Raw genomic sequence first — 17,571 nt, forward strand, 5'->3', positions numbered from 1 at the left:
CACAGAGTCAGAGGACAGAGAGTCACAGACAATCAAAGGACAGAGACTCAAAGAGAGTCACAGACACTGAGAGGACAGAGAGTCACAGAGACTCAGAGGAAAGAGAGTCAGAGGACAGAGAGTCATAGAGAGTTAGAGGACAGAGTTGTAGAGAGTCCAAGGACAGAGACTCCCAAAGACTCAGAGGACAGAGAGTCACTTACAGGACAGAGTGTCATGAGTCACCTCCCTATATTCTATGTGATGTATTCACAAGATGCTTTGCATCGACCATGTATGGTTTCATGTGGGCTGGTAGGGGGCGGAGTTAAAGGTGGTTTCAAGTGAAAACATTTCTAGGTGGCTTTGATTAATGTCGGCCTAAACCTAATCGTCCTGTTTGTCTGTTTCAGTGCTAAACTATGAGAATGTTCTGGAGACGAGCTCAGAGACCGACGAGGACGACAGGACGCTGCTCTCTGAGGACAGCAGCCTCACTAATGGAGGGGGGGCAGGAAGAGGTGTGGACCATGATGAGGTGGGCAGTCCAGCCGGCATTCCGGCTCCGGAGGCATCACCCCGGGTTGCTCACGCTCTACTATCCTATCAGGAGGCATCTGAGAGGAAGGAGAACCAGAACCATTGCTGGAGGCTGGGAGACACAAACAGTCACCTAAACGGCTCAGGTGAGAGGAGGAGGAGGTGTTTCGCTCCTTTGAAGGCTGAATGTAGTGTGACTCCTGTTAAGAACGAACACAATGAGCCTCAGTTTTTAGTCCTTATGTAGGAAAGAGGAGGAAGAGGAGCAGGAGGAGCAGAAGCAGGAGAAGCAGGAGGAGAATAACAGTGGTTTCTGTGGTTTTCTCTCACAGAGGACAGGAAGGAGGAGTATGACTCTGTGGGTCTGGAGGTGTCGCTGCACTCTTCTGTGGGAAACTCAGCAGGTGAGATCATTTTGTGTCCCTGAACTCATCACGTGTGTGTTTCCTGATGTCCCTGAACTCATCACGTGTGTGTTTCCTGATGTCCCTGAACTCATCACGTGTGTTTCCTGATGTCCCTGAACTCATCACGTGTGTTTACTGACGTCCCTGAACCCATTACATGTGTGTTTCCCGTTGTCCCTGAACTCATCACCTGCGTGTTTCCTGATGTCCCTGAACTCATCACTTGTTGTTTCCCGATGTCCCTGAATTCATCACGTGTGTTTCCTGACGTCCCTAAACTCATCACGTCTTTCCTGATGTCCCTGAACCCATCACATGTGTGTTTCCTGATGTCCCTGAACCCATCACATGTGTGTTTCCTGATGTCCCTGAACTCATCACGTGTGTTTACTGATGTCCCTGAACTCATCACGTGTGTTTCCTGATGTCCCTGAACCCATCACATGTGTGTTTCCTGACGTCCCTGAACTCATCACCTGTGTTTTTTTTACCCAGTGAAACGACTGGAAGGCGTCACCGAGCTGGATGAGTACTTCCTGAAACGCAAGCTGGAGGACGGCGACGGTCACCCGGCAACCATCGCCGAGTACCTGCAGCGCAGCGACACCGCCATTATTTATCCAGAAGCCCCTGAGGAGGTGACACGACTGGGTACGCCAGAGGCCGTGGGACAGGACGAGAGTGAAAATGGTGAGAGGCGGAGCCATGAGGAGGCGGAGACAAACACCTGCCATTAAAATCTGTGAAAAACAAAGAGAAAACAGAATAACTGCTGACATAGATTTTATAATATGATTTATTTCACATCATGACATTTCTCATTATCTGACAGTTTTAATGCATTCATGAAAATGTTTGGTTTGATTTTTTTATTTTTTATTTTATTTAACCTTTATTTATCCAGGAAAGTCCCATTAAGATTATTTTCAAGGGAGTCCTGGCACTTATTTAAAGTTTTTAAATGGATTTAAAATGGATGGATTTAAAATGATTCGATCATGAAAAGTGTTAGAATGAAAACAGCCAATGAAAGGGTTAAAGATGTTTAGATCGAAATAACTACATGGACAACAGTTAGTTAAAATCAGGTGCTTAGCTTATTATTATAATAAGCTAAGCACCAAGCTAAGACCTGCATAGCTTATTATTATAACGTTGAGTGTTTGCATGTCTGGGTGTTTTTTATTTAATATCATGCTTAATGAACCCTAATGATTCCATTGTGACTTGTTGAAGCGTTATGGGAGCCCGTCTGAAGACATGAACCAAACAGCATGTTTAAATGATCATCTCTGGATGAGCTTAAGCTTTAGTTCTGTACAAGTTCAGGATGTTGATCATATTTAGTGACAATTATTCCTTTTGGGTTTCTATGTTCCTAACACCTCTCCTGGTCACCTTTCTGGAAATCAGCTCCTTATTGATGAATATTTCTTTGTGTCTGTGAAGTTTAGACCAATGGATGATCACAACAAGACCTCTGCTCCCTCCATCTCAGGTGCTTAAAGATGGAGTGAGTTTGGGCTAACTTACTGTTGACCTTTTGACCTCTGTGTGTAGACCTGATGTCGGGCACACCTGACGACTTCGCCCAGCTGCTCACCTGTCCATACTGCGACCGCGGGTACAAACGTCTGACGTCTCTGAAGGAGCACATCAAATATCGACATGAGAAGAATGAGGAGAGCTTCAGCTGCCCGCTGTGTGCTGACACCTTCAGCCACCGCACACAGCTCGAGCGCCACATGACCACACACAAACCTGCCCCGGAACAGGTATGACACACCTTCAAAATAGTAATAATAAATAATTTAATTTGATTCAGACATGAAACATGTTTCTGACACTCCATTCTCTTATTATATCTTTTACTCTTAAATCTCATAATGTACACAAACTACAAAGACCCTAAGTCAGATAAACTCCCTGACTGAAACTGTATTGTATCAGAAAACAGCACCAGGTGCCGCTGTAATGTGATTGGTTGAAATGAGCAGCGTGTAAACACGGCTCAGTGTAATAGAATAATTATAATGATGTTAAATGTTTCCTGCACACTTCTGCTCACCGTCGCTCGGCATCCATCAGATGAAACCAGCAGAGAACCAATTAAACAGTAACACCCTGATCATACCTGCCTCCCCCCTCTGCCCCCCCCCCCCAAGCAGCAGATGGTCTGTTGTTGATCTAAAGAATCATAATCCTGTAAGGACCTTAAGTGCTTCATTATTCGTGTACTTCCTCTGAATTAAACTGTTAAAGAGAGACGAGCGGCTTCTAACCGACTGAGAGAAGAGGAACTAAATGTGTACCGTCATCAACACATACATACACTCACGCGCACACACACACACACACACACACACACACACACACACACACATACACACGGATAAACAAACACATGTACACACCAACACACACATAAACACACACACCACACAAATACACACACACACACACACACACACACACACACACGTGTGTTTGTTTGTTTATCCGTGTGTGTGTGTGTGTGTGTGTGTGTGTGTGTGTGTGTGTACGTACGTGTGTGTGTGTACATGTGTGTGTGTGTGTGTTTGTTTATCCGTGTGTGTGTGTGTGTGTGTGTGTGTGTGTGTGTGTGTGTGTGTGTACGTACGTGTGTGTGTGTACATGTGTGTGTGTGTGTGTTTGTTTATCTGTGTATTTGCATCTCTAACAGGGACCGTACCTTCACACAGACTGTTACCTCGGCTCAGCCCACTCTGTTTTCTTTTTTCTGAAAACTCTTGGATTCCCCGTCCACTCCTCTTCGCTCTCTAATCTGCTCTGAGACTCCCACTCGTCCTCACTCGCCTCATCTCTCTTTTTGGTTTCTGCCTGCAGGCGCCACTGCTCGGCGAATCAGCTGGAAACCGAAAGTTTAAATGCAGCGAGTGTGGAAAAGCCTTCAAATACAAACACCACCTGAAGGAGCATCTCCGGATCCACAGCGGTGAGTCGCCCCCCCAACACGCCATCTGACACATCTTTATCACTCATAACCTCCCGATCCACTCATGACTCATGACTCAAAGTGTCGAGTCAGTCAACCTGTTTAAGACGAGTCAACTCTGAAGTGAAACAACAAAAAGGAATCCTGTTTGTTTCTGATGATTCCTTCTCTCACTCTCATGCTGTTACAGAGCGTGTTGTGAGATTAACATTAAAGAGTCTTTAATCTAACTAATCTATACCAACGTGTGAGGAAACATCCTCGACACAAAGGAAAGCTGTGAAGTGTTCAGCCTCAGAGAGCTCACTGATTGGCCCTGCAGGAAACCGCTCACGCTTCAGGCTGCTTCAAGGAAAGAATTATAAGAAAGAGACGCATGGAGGTTCACATTAAATCAACTTTATCTAAAAAGTTTCTTCAATTATTCTCACTTTCATTTGAAAAACTCATCCAAGCACAAAGACATTCTGAAAGAGGCAGGAAGCTGACTGATGATGTCATGAAAAATATTGATTCAGAAACTTAGAAAAACCACAACATTTAGCAGAACGCCAACGTTAGCAGTAAACACAAAGGGCAGCTGAGGCTGTCGTTGTTGTATTGGACGCATTAATATGATGACCTGATGGTGGCGCTGTGTGAACAGTGGAGGATCACCATGTTCAAATCTTAAAAAAAAACATTATCACTGTGGACCTCACTCTGTTCACTCTGTAAAAAATTTAGGAACAGAAATGACAGATCAAAACTCACTCGAACAAACCCTCTGCTATCGGGTCTGGGGGTTTTTCAAGATGGGAGAGAGGTAGGCTTGGGGCGACCCCATTAGTCCCCCCCCGTCAAACAAACTGGACTTTAGGGTTGAAGCGTGCTTGGGCACGGTACGGATGGACAGTGTGACCGCGCCCTTGAACACACACACATGCACGCACGCTCGCACGCACGCACACGCACACACACACAGACACACAAAGACACACATTTACACACACGCATGCACGCACGCACGCACACACACACACACACACACACACACACACTCACTCACACACACAAACACACACACACACACACACACACACACACACACACACACACACACACACACTCACACACACACACACTCACACACACACTTAGCCCCCTCGTTTCCGCTCTTTTTCGTTTATGCCGTCTTAAATGTTAACACATATTATCACATCACATAGTATTGTTCTTGCCCTGTACTTTCCTGCATCACTAAATAAAAAAATGTGAAACAATCAAATAAAAGATAATTATAAAAAAAAACCTGACTGTGAGCTGACTTCCTGTCTGTGTTTGAGAAAATCAAATAATGGATACCTGACGTTGTGTTACAGGTGAGAAGCCGTACGAGTGCTCCAACTGTAAGAAGAGGTTCTCTCACTCCGGCTCCTACAGCTCTCACATCAGCAGCAAGAAATGCATCGGCCTGATCGCCGTCAATGGACGAGTACGCAATGGAAACAACGGCAAGCCTGGCTCCTCCCCCAACTCCACCACCTCATCGCCTGGAAGCCCCACCCTTGCCCAGCTCCGCCACAAACTGGAGAATGGGCGACCGCTCTGCCCTCCGGATCAGCAGGGTCAGTTGGACATCAAGGCTGAGCCAATGGACTTCAACGAGTACCGTCTGCTGATGGCCTCCCACCATGGCTTTGGAGGACCAGGGGTCTATCTGAACAGCCGTGGTGGGAGTCCTATGGGCCTCCATAGCTCCTCCCACAGCCCTGTCCAACACCTGGGGGCCCTGGGCCTGGATTTCCCCATGCTGGGCTATGCAGGAGCTCTCGGGAACAACCTGAGTGAGGTGCAGAAGGTGCTGCAGATCGTGGACAACACAGTGAGCAGGCAGAAGATGGACGGGAGCCCAGAGGAGATTTCCAAGCTCCGAGCCTACATGAAGGAGCTGGGGGCCCAGATGGAGGAGCAGAAACTGGTCCAGGCCAGCTTTCAGGTGGGGGGCCACGGTAGCCCAACAAAGAGCATCATTGACTACACACTGGAGAAGGTCAACGAGGCCAAGAATCTGATTGATGATTCAAAGAGGCAGGCAGACATCAAGAAGCAGAAGCCCAACCACTCGATGGACCTCAATGAGGAGAAATCTCACAACGGACAAAACCACTTCCTGTTCACCTGTCAGTTCTGTAAGGAGACCTTCACCGGGCCCATCCCCCTGCATCAGCATGAGCGCTATCTGTGCAAAATGAATGAGGAGATCAAAGCAGTCCTTCAGCCTGCTGAGACAAGTCCTGCCAGCCTCAGGGGGGCGCTGTCCTCTGATCTGTCCAGTACTGACCGGGCCACCAGCCCCTTGAACCCCTTCAAAGACCACGTGTCCGTGCTTAAGGCCTACTTTGCCATGAACACAGAGCCCAACTCAGAGGAACTGCTCAAGATTTCCATCGCTGTAGGACTTCCCCAAGATTTTGTGAAGGAGTGGTTCACCCAGTGGAAGAACCATAACCAACATGGAGGCAGTCTCAGGAAAAGGTCGCCCCCTCCTGACCACAGCTTGAGCCGGTCTCCGATGTCACTTCCTGCCTTAGATTTACACAGAGGATTCACTAATGGACTCACAAAGACCAACATGTTTACATCCAACAGGCAGATGATGGGGGACAAACCAATGGAGACCCTAGACCACCTGAGGAGCGACACTCCATCACCCCTGAACCTCTCCTCGACCTCCTCCAAAACCTCTCAGAGCAGCTCGTACACTCCAAACAGCCTGGCCTCAGAGGAGGCCCACGGGGACACACCTCTGGATCTGTCTCTGCCTAAACACATGGCTCAGAGGCTTGTCTCATTGGGAGAGAAGAGGCCCCGCCCCAATGGCTTTCTCATCCAGCATAACAGCGAGGCACAGGGGCGAGAACAGGTGTCTGCACCATTAGATCTAGTTAACATCAAGAAGGAGGTCCTGGCTCCTGAGGGTGGAGGAAACTCTGCCCACCAGCTGGAGAAAAGCACCAGTCCCATCTTTGGGATTAACCCCTTCGCTGGCGGTCCAGTCTACACCTCTCTGCCCCCTCACGGAGCATTCCCACCTCCCAGCTTCATGTCTCCGGCCCAGGCCTCCATCCCCGGTCTCAGGTCCTACCCAGGGCTCGACCCCATGAGCTTCCTGCCCCACATGGCCTACACCTATGCCACCGGGGCGGCCACGTTCGCCGAATTGCAGCAGAGGAGGAAGTATCAACGGAAACCATGTTTCCAGGTAAAACTACTCAACAATCCAGATTATCTGTGAAACTAAGTACAAAGATTAAAAATGACAAAATGTCAAATGGACTTCTTTGGTTTATGTTTGTGCACGGCTGGCGAGCCGAGTTCCCAGGCTGCAGATTTGATTCCAACTTGTCACCTGGGTGATCATAGAACCCCAATCAGCTGGTCTGGTGATGACAACATGGTTTTATTAAGACCAGCAATAATATCTTTAGCCCTTTAGTGTGTTTTGTGAACCAGACAGCGTCTTCCAGACTTGTTTACAGTGGGGCATCCTTTTGTGAATCTGGCCAGAACCCTGATTGAGGTTTTTTAAGTGTTCCAAACATCTGATTGGCCTTCCCTTTAGTTCCTTCCTCTTTTTTTCTCAGAGTAGTATCCTTTATTTGGTGGTGTCTTTGGTTCACCTGGTGTAAGTGTTTATCTGCAGAGACAATCCCAACACTTCATCCCAAACCTCCCCTCCCCATATGTCCCCCCATTTTTTTGACGTGTCTCCTGGATGAAGGGGACTTACCCAGGTCGGGCCTTAAGCCCTGTCCAGACGTGGGATCATGGGGCAGTGGGGGGTGGGAGCAGAAGGTGTGTCTGGTGGGGAAGTCGACAGGTGTGGGATTATCAGGCGTACTGAAGCAATGTGTTTGTGTTTCAGGGGGATCTGCTGGACGGGACAGCGGACTATCTGTCAGGCCTGGACGACCTGACAGACAGCGATTCGCTGCTCTGCAGGAAGAAGATGAAGAAGACTGAAAGTGGTATGTACGCGTGTGACTTGTGCGACAAAACATTCCAGAAGACCAGTTCCCTCCTAAGACACAAATATGAGCACACAGGTATATATCACATTTGGACACTTCTTTTTACCCCGCCCCCGATGCTTCTGTCCCCCCTCCCCCTTTTTTTTAATATGTCTACACAATTTGGTTTCATGCTCTCCTTATTATCTTTATTTTATCACGTAGCCCCCCCCCCCCTTCACTCGTAGTTTTTCTTTTCTCTGTTTTGTTCTCTGTAACCATGGCCTTAACGTGCTCCTTTCTTTTCAGCGGAGCGGGGGGGGGGGGTTCATATGCAGGATTACATAAACAGTCAGCGCCCCACATTCACCAAACACTCCCATTCAGACAATGTGTGTGTGTGTGTGTGTGTGTGTGTGTGTGTGTGTGTGTGTTTGTGTGTCTCTGTGTGTGTGTCTCACTGTACTGAAGATCAAACAGAAATATTAATGACAGCAGAGATATGATCCATTTCTTCCATTTCTGATGTGAACACAAACAGTTTGTGAATAAATCAGCAAACATGGAGCAGTTCATCTCTCTGTCACAAACACACACACACACACACACACTATTTCAGTCTCTACTCCCCGGTGTTCACATGGAAACTGTTTTTCTTTTGTTCTGACTATTTTCTCCGACCTTAGCAGGAAACGGGAGACTCTGATTGGTCTCCACACATTTCACTGTAACCATGTTTGTTTTGATGTGATCGTCATGTGTGGAACAACACTCCGTAACTCAAGACCAGTGACACATCAGAAAAGTGACGCTCATGTTAAGATCAGTGCGAGGGTTACCATGAGCCATAGACGCATATTAAAGACGTTTTTAAAGGGAGCAGGGAGTCCGAGACGCAGAGACTTCTTCTAATTTTCAAAGGAGCACATGACACTGAAATGTGGTTGGATGTTTTATTTTGGGTAAAGCCGTAATTGCACAAATTATTACAACATGTTCATCTCCATCTGCATTTGATTGAATCTGAAACAGACAGGATAACTCAGCAGCTGAATTCAGCGTGGCGACGTAACGAACATCATTTTTAGGTCAAATCCTTTTGCATCATCTTTTGGGGAATTTCTTTTCCTGGAAGCAGATCAGTGCGACACAAATCTTTGTGATGCAACATGAGATAAAACCTGCTTTCAAATCAGACCAAACTACAATTTGTGTTTTTGTCAATGGAGTTTGGTACAAACAGAACCAACTGACCTTTGACCTCCATCCTTTCACTGTGATGGAAACGTCTGCAGAATCAACCTGCTGTTGATTTGACGTTCCCATCCTGGCGCTGCTCGTTAATGAACATCTTGTTTCAGCGTTGTTGTCTCTTGACGGTCTTTTGTTGGCGGATCCTTCCAGAATTCATTGAAACTAAATATTGTGTTTGTGAGATTTGGAACAGAACTGAACTTTGACCTCTGCTTTTCCAGATAAACCCCAGGCAGACTTTAAGTCTCTCTGAAGACGTTGGTGTATTTGTTGACAGATTCATTAAGCGTCTTACTGTAGGCGTGTTCTGAACCGTAACACATAAACCTGCCGTTTAAAGCGGAGTGTTTTTCCAATGAGGTTTGGTGCAGAGAACACGCTGATGGTTTTACCTGAGACCTGCTCTACACCTTCATCGCTTTCACTCTGTTGCATCATGTCCCAGCCGTCGCTCCCAGCCCCAATCCGACGTCTCGGTTATTTTTGCCACACTGGTGGTGTGCGTGTGTGTGTGTGTGTGTGTGTGTGTGTGTGTGTGTGTGTGTGTTACAGAAAACTATGTCAGCTATGGTGAATGTTTCAGGCGTTCCAGGTCTATTTGTGGCCACGATCTCCCTGCATGTGTGTGTGTGTGTGTGTGTGTCTGTGTGCGTGGGTCGTGTGTTTGGACGGCATTCAGTCTGTGTGTTGGCAGCAGAGAGAAGCTTCCTGTTCAGTCAGATGGAAAAAAATTCAGCTCTATGGAGTCGTAGTAAACCAAAGTGTGTGTGTGTGTGTGTGTGTGTGTGTGTGTGTGTGTGTGTGTGTGTGTGTGTGTGTGTGTGTGTGTGTGTGTGTGTGTGTATCAGGTGGAGGTGTTAAGGCTCCTCGTCATGTTTAAATCAGGCGCTGTGATGTCATTGTTCGCCGCAGGTTCACGTTGCTTGCGGCGTCTCCGGCATCTCATCTCGTTTCACCGTCACCACGGCAACAGACGGACAGAGAAAGTGACCAGAGTCTTATTTTGGCGCTAACAGGCTGACCATGAGAGGGCAGAGTTTTAAAGTTTAAAGTTCAGAACAGTTAAAACATTTAAAACAGAGTCATCATGTAAGTCTGAAACAAACCAACCAATCACATCAGGCAAAATAACAGCCAATCAGCTGAGACATTAAGGCTGTGAATTTTTTTTTTTTTTAAACTCAGTGAATTGTCTTGATGAATAGTTGAGTATCTGAAGGTCAGCCTGTGAAACATGGAGGGATGTCTTTATATTTACCTGAATCTCTTAATCGAACTGAAACTTGAACGACGGTTTCATTATTGTATTCTTCTAAATCAGAACCTATGAAGGAATACAGAAAACTAAGAATGATGTCATCACTTCTTGTGATCATTGTAATAACTTCCTGTGATCATTATAATAACTTCCTGTGATCATTATGATTTCTTCCTGTGATCATTGTGATTACTTCCTTTGTCATTCAGAATGAAGAGAGACTTTTATAAAAAAAAAAACATAAATAAACCGTCCCTAAACAGGTGCTCTAACTCTCTCTGGTGTCTCTGACGAGTCTCTCCCTGTCTCTGGTATCTCTAACGTGTCTCTAATGTCTCTGGTGTCTCTGACGAGTCTCTCCCTGTCTCTGGTATCTCTAACGTCTCTCTAATGTCTCTGGTGTCTCTGATGGGTCTCTTCCTGTCCCTGGTGTCTCTCCCTGTCTCAGTTGTCTCTGATGTGTCTCTCTCTGTCTCTGGTGTCTCTGATGGGTCTCTTCCTGTCCCTGGTGTCTCTCCCTTTCTCTGGTGTGTCTGATGTTGTCTCTCCCTGTCTCTGGTGTCTTTCACTGTCTATGATGCGGTCTCTCCCTGTCTCTGTAGTGTCTGATGTCTCTGGTGTCTCTGATGTCTCTGGTGTCTTTGGTGTCTCTCCCTGTCTCTGATGTCTCTGGTGTCTCTCCCTGTCTCTGTTGTCTCTGGTGTCTCTCCCTGTCTCTGATGTGTCTCTGGTGTCTCTGATGTCTCTTGTGTGTCTGATGTCTCTGGTGTGTCTGATGTCTCTGATGTCTCTGATGTCTCTGATGTGTCTGATGTCTCTGGTGTCTCTCCCTGTCTCTGATGTCTCTGGTGTGTCTGATGTCTCTGGTGTGTCTGATGTGTCTGATGTCTCTGATGTGTCTGATGTCTCTGGTGTGTCTGATGTGTCTGATGTCTCTGGTGTGTCTGATGTCTCTGATGTGTCTGATGTCTCTGGTGTCTCTCCCTGTCTCTGATGTCTCTGGTGTGTCTGATGTCTCTGGTGTGTCTGATGTCTCTGGTGTCTCTCCCTGTCTCTGATGTCTCTGGTGTGTCTGATGTCTCTGGTGTGTCTGATGTGTCTGATGTCTCTGATGTGTCTGATGTCTCTGGTGTGTCTGATGTGTCTGATGTCTCTGGTGTGTCTGATGTGTCTGATGTCTCTGATGTGTCTGATGTCTCTGGTGTGTCTGATGTGTCTGATGTCTCTGGTGTCTCTGATGTGTCTGATGTGTCTGATGTCTCTGATGTGTCTGATGTCTCTGGTGTGTCTGATGTCTCTGGTGTCTCTGATGTGTCTGATGTCTCTGATGTGTCTGATGTCTCTTGTGTGTCTGATGTGTCTGATGTCTCTGGTGTGTCTGATGTGTCTGATGTCTCTGATGTGTCTGATGTCTCTGGTGTGTCTGATGTGTCTGATGTCTCTGGTGTCTCTGATGTGTCTGATGTCTCTGGTGTGTCTGATGTCTCTGGTGTGTCTGATGTGTCTGATGTCTCTGATGTGTCTGATGTCTCTGGTGTGTCTGATGTGTCTGATGTCTCTGGTGTCTCTGATGTGTCTGATGTCTCTGGTGTGTCTGATGTCTCTGGTGTGTCTGATGTGTCTGATGTCTCTGATGTGTCTGATGTCTCTGGTGTGTCTGATGTCTCTGGTGTCTCTGATGTGTCTGATGTCTCTGATGTGTCTGATGTCTCTTGTGTGTCTGATGTGTCTGATGTCTCTGGTGTCTCTGATGTGTCTGATGTCTCTGATGTCTCTGGTGTGTCTGATGAGTCTCTGATGTCTCTGGTGTGTCTGGTGTCTCTGAAGTGTCTGATGAATCTCTGATGTCTCTGGTGTCTCTGATGTCTCTGATGTGTCTGATGAGTCTCTGATGTCTCTGATGTTGTTTCTCCCTGTCTCTGGTGTCTTTCACTGTCTATGATGCAGTCTCTCCCTGTCTCTGGTGTCTTTCACTGTCTATGATGCGGTCTCTCCCTGTCTCTGAAGTGTCTGATGTCTCTGGTGTCTCTGATGTCTCTGGTGTCTCTCCCTGTCTCTGGTATCTCTCCCTGTCTCTGTTGTCTTTGATGAGTCTCTGGTGTCTCTCCCTGTCTCTGATGTGTCTCTGATGTCTCTGATGTCTCTGGTGTGTCTGATGTCTCTGATGTCTCTGGTGTCTCTGATGTCTCTGGTGTCTCTGATGTCTCTGGTGTGTCTGATGTCTCTGAAGTGTCTGATGTCTCTGGTGTGTCTGATGTCTCTGATGTCTCTGATGTGTCTGATGTGTCTGATGTCTCTGGTGTCTCTGATGTCTCTGGTGTGTCTGATGTGTCTGATGTCTCTGGTGTCTCTGATGTCTCTGATGTCTCTGGTGTGTCTGGTGTCTCTGATGTGTCTGATGAGTCTCTGATGTCTCTGGTGTCTCTGATGTCTTTCACTGTCTATGATGTTGTCTCTCCCTGTCTCTGGTGTCTTTCACTGTCTATGATGTTGTCTCTCCCTGTCTCTGAAGTGTCTGGTGTCTTTGGTGTCTCTCCCTGTCTCTGGTGTGTCTGATGTCTGATGTGATGTGTCTGATGTCTCTGATGTGTCTGATGTGTCTGATGTCTCTGATGTGTCTGATGTCTCTGGTGTCTCTGATGTGTCTGATGTGTCTCTGGTGTCTCTGATGTTTCTGATGTCTCTGATGTCTCTGGTGTCTCTGATGTGTCTGATGTGTCTGATGTCTCTGATGTGTCTGATGTCTCTGATGTGTCTGATGTCTCTGGTGTGTCTGATGTCTCTGGTGTCTCTGATGCGTCTGATGTGTCTCTGGTGTCTCTGATGTTTCTGATGTCTCTGATGTCTCTGGTGTCTCTGATGTGTCTCTGATGAGTCTCTCCCTGTCTTTTGTGTCTCCACAGGTAAGCGTCCCCATCAGTGTCAGATCTGTAAGAAGGCTTTCAAACACAAACATCACCTGATCGAACATTCACGTCTGCACTCGGGAGAGAAACCGTACCAGTGTGACAAGTGTGGGAAAAGATTCTCACATTCGGGCTCGTACTCACAGCACATGAACCACAGATACTCCTACTGCAAGAGGGAGGCGGAGGAGCGCGAGGCTGCCGAGAGGGAGGCCCGGGACAAGGGGGGAGGAGCAGGAGAACCAGAAGGAGGAGGAGGAGGCATGGAGCCCACAGAGCTGCTGATGAGAAGGGCTTACCTGCAAGGGCTCGCGCCGCTCGGGTACTCAGACCTTGAAGACCAGCAGGAGAATGGTACCATCCTGAGGGACAGCAGAGAGGGAGGAGGAGGACCAGGGGAGGAGAGAGAGCTGGAGGAGGTGACAGACAGACAAGAGGCAAGTTTGAGGGAAAGAGAGGAGGAAGAGGATGAGGAGGAGGGAGGCGACAGCATGAGGCAGATGGACTCCACGATGGATGAGAAGGTCAAAGACACGATGCGGCTGATGGACGAGAGTTTAGGAGGGAAGACCGACGGACGGCCGGAGGACGAATGATCAGTCAGAGAGGACAGATCAGAGACCTCTGATTGGCTGGCTTACTCGGACAGAGGAGACTTTTTTAAAAGGACTGTACACTTATTATCGGGGGGAGGGGGAGGGGTACAAATCAAACAATATTGACCTGTTTGACACCACAGAAACAACAACAGAAGTCCTAGACATCATGTGATTTATTGTCTGTAATTAAAAAAGGTGCAGCAAACTCCTGCACACGGTCTAAATTGTAGAAAAAGGTTGTGACGAGAGGGAGGGGCTGTAGAGGAGCGAGGGAAACTGTCAGCAGGTACGGAGACACGGAGAGACTCTGAGCCCTGATATGTTACAGAGTGCAGACGTCTTTACGTCTTATGCCCCCCACCCCCCAGATGATTTGGGTACAGTCCATGTGAGCGGAGGTGAAACTCGATGGCGGCCGACATCCCGTCATGAAGCTGGGTGGGATTGTTTAAAAATCCACATTATGCAAAAAAAAAAAAAGAAGAATAAATAAAGAAGTAATAATGATGCTCCTTGTAATGGAGCTGTGTTTAATGTACAGTATTATAAAGGCCTGAAAGCTGTGTGGTGCTATCATGTTCTTCACTTCCTGCGTCCGTGTGTTCCAAGACCCTCGTCAACATAATTGCACTTGACCCCCAAATCACTACGAACAAAAAAAGAGTTAAAAAAATAATGAAGAGGGGAGGACTCGGTGGCTTCCTGTCAGTGTTATTGTCGTGTTTGTGTCTCCTATCACTGTGACCTCTTTTGATTTGTCCTGTCCCATTCTACCTGCGGAGCGACCACACGGCGTTGGGCCTGGTGATGTTGGTCCTCTGTGAAGGAACATTTCTACATGTGATCTTTGATGAACGTGGACGAGAGTCTTAACGAGAGTACGAGGAATAAGGACAGAGCCTTTGTGTGTTCTCAAGAGAAAGCCTTATATGCAAACCTCTCACCTGTGCGTTTCTTAAAGTGCCATCCCTGTACAGTGATCACCTGTCCTCTGCTTCACTGTAAAGAACACCTTGTTTCACCTGTCAGTATTAGCTTATTAGCTCTCTGCTAGTTTACATCTGTTTGTGCACTTTTCACTATTTCCTCTTCCATGACAGTATTACTTTTTTGTTTTGTTGAATTTTCCAACACAAATGTCATTTTTTGTTCTTATTTGAGAATTGAGCGTTTTATTTATGTGACTCATTTTATATTTCTTAACTTTATTTATTTCATACTGTAGTGTACCATGTTAGACTTCCTGTCACTTAGTCCATGTTAGTGAAATGATTCTGTCACTAAACGAGCTAAACTATGAACACATGGCAACACCATCAGCTAAAGACTTTTTCATTTTCTGCTTTTCATTTGAAACTTCTGGAAAATTCAAAATTTAGGAAACTTTTGATACGATCCATGTTGTGAAACACGTGAAGAATCTGTTTTATTTACCCCGATGAAGAGCTGAGGATGATGATGGTGGAGATGATGGTGATGAAGATGATGATGATGATGATGATGATGATGATGATGAAGATGGTGGAGATGATGGTGATGGTGATGATGATGATGGTGATGAAGATGATGAAGGAATTCCTAAAATGTCTGAAGTATTATTATTGAATTTTTAATTTCGTGTTGAAATGACAATGCTCGAATAAATGTAGCCAAAATTAAATTTTAATAAACTGTGTAATTCTTCTTGTGACCCGTTTCCTTCATTTACACACACTCACTGATGAAGATGAATACATTAAAAGACAGAAGGAGGTACATCATGAAAGCAGCTCAGTGTTTAAATGAACCAAAAGAATAAGCATCAGATATAATCACACGCCGCCCCTCATACGAGACGTAGCTTAAGAGAAACAACCAATAAGGACGAAACACAAACAGGGTCATGTGATGGCGTCTTTAAACCATGCAGGAGTCAGCTGGATGTTCACCAGGCAGCTCCAAATACAAACAGCTGACTGAAAGCTTTTTTAGCTAGCAGGAAGAACAACCGCTGACTTAGTGGTTCTCCTCGTCTTTGAGCGCAGCGGCGCTAACTATCTGTTTACTGTTATAGCTTCAGCAACAACTACAAATCAGTCTGTACAGTTAGATTTATTACCTGAAAGAAGCAGAACATCAAGACTATATGTGTGGTGTTATAGTGAATATATTTACATACATTTCAAACTTCTATGAAACCTTTAAACTTCTATGCACCAATCAGGAGTGACTCTCTGAAACTCATCGTTTCCTGTTATTCAACGACAATAAAGGAAATATTAACGTGTCTAGGCCTACAGCTAATGCTAATGCTAATATGTCTAATGCTAGTAATGCTACAGCTTTTTAAAGATCTTTACAGTAAATACAACTACGGCTACTGCTAACATTGCTAATGCTAGTAATGGTCACACCTGTGTGTACTGTTGCTTAGCCCTGTAATGCTAATAGGCTACTACTGCTAGCTTATTCTTGTTTTGACAGCTCACACAGGTGCTGTCTGCTCTCTGACTAACTCCGTGATCACTTCCTTGAGTTCATACATTCAGACTCTTTATGAAATAACGCGTGTTGAATCAGAACTACAGCAGAGACTCACAGTCACTGTGTACACTGCTCCAATGGATGCTAATGAAAACAGGTGAAAAGTGTAAAGGCTGGTGGTGTTATAGAGGACGACACCATCAGTCCTCAGATCATCCTGCAGCAGGGATTCTGTTTGTAGTATTTATTCTATCAGTCCAATAAAAACAACAAGACAACAAGAACAGTTCGTGCTAATGCACTGCTAATGCTGCAATCAATCAACCAAATCCACTATGGAAAAAAGGAAAGGGATTTTTACTTCTGGAACCACATGTTTGAGCCCTATAGTCTGTGAGACACAATGCATTGTGGGACGGTTTAGTATAAGCAGTGTGCTCTCATTTCATACACATTTTGGCCGATCTAGAAAATCGAATTTCTCAGATAGGCCTAAAAAAAACTTTGGATAGGATCATACTAGAGTGACTAAGTATGAATGCTAACACTAAAGGTGCTAGCTGCTGATATCACTGCTGTAACACAAAGACTAAAACACAGCACAGTCTCAGTGATGTCTCTTAACTACGGTGGCTGGGAAGTGTAAAGCAAAATTACAATGTGAGACAAATTTACATTTTGAAAAACACATTCACAAGATGTGAAACACTTTTACAATCGATGAGACAAATTTACAAACGACAGAATCTTGACAAAATGGGAATGTACCGAATGTCGGAAGTGACCTGGAAGTGATCGAGTGAGGGGTCATTTTGCTTGTTTTGTTTTGTCACGGTACGATCCCATTCCGTCAAGATTCTGTTTGTAAATTTGTTTGGGGACTGGTAGAAGTGTTCTGCCTCTTGTAAATTTGTCTCAGCGATTGTAAAAGTGTTTCACATCTTGTAAATTTGTTTTGTCCTTTTTGGTTTTGTAATTTTGTTTCATAAAATGTAAAAATGTTTTTCGAAATGTAAATTTGTAACACATTTTGTAAAAGTGTTTAAAACTTTGTAATTTTGCTTTGCACATCCCAGCCACCGTACTTAACTGTTTAAACTTCTTCTAAATCAGACAACCTTAATATAACGTATTTATCCACGTATTATTTAAGTATGCTACCAGTGTTCACAGAGGAGGAGGCGGGACAAGGACCT

General features: G+C 45.8%; 1 protein-coding gene across 4 annotated transcripts in view; it reads left to right on the forward strand.

The window, feature by feature from the left end:
* The window catches only part of zeb2a (zinc finger E-box binding homeobox 2a), a 44,881-nt gene extending 29,286 nt beyond the window's left edge, over positions 1-15,595 (forward strand). The window contains exons 3-10 of one of the 4 annotated variants that reach the window (XM_065961947.1): positions 390-665; positions 852-923; positions 1,422-1,616; positions 2,487-2,701; positions 3,795-3,903; positions 5,265-7,147; positions 7,811-7,991; positions 13,311-15,595. In XM_065961947.1, coding sequence (XP_065818019.1) covers positions 390-665; positions 852-923; positions 1,422-1,616; positions 2,487-2,701; positions 3,795-3,903; positions 5,265-7,147; positions 7,811-7,991; positions 13,311-13,909 — 3,530 coding nt within the window. In that variant the 3' untranslated portion in view covers positions 13,910-15,595. The remainder of the gene's footprint in view (positions 1-389; positions 666-851; positions 924-1,421; positions 1,617-2,486; positions 2,702-3,794; positions 3,904-5,264; positions 7,148-7,810; positions 7,992-13,310) is intronic. The other 3 variants (XM_065961949.1, XM_065961948.1, XM_065961950.1) reach the window with 3 other exon arrangements.
* The last annotated feature ends 1,976 nt before the right edge of the window (positions 15,596-17,571 follow it).

Source organism: Labrus bergylta, chromosome 13 (genome assembly GCF_963930695.1).
Source record: "Labrus bergylta chromosome 13, fLabBer1.1, whole genome shotgun sequence".
Classification (NCBI taxonomy): Eukaryota; Metazoa; Chordata; class Actinopteri; order Labriformes; family Labridae; genus Labrus; species Labrus bergylta.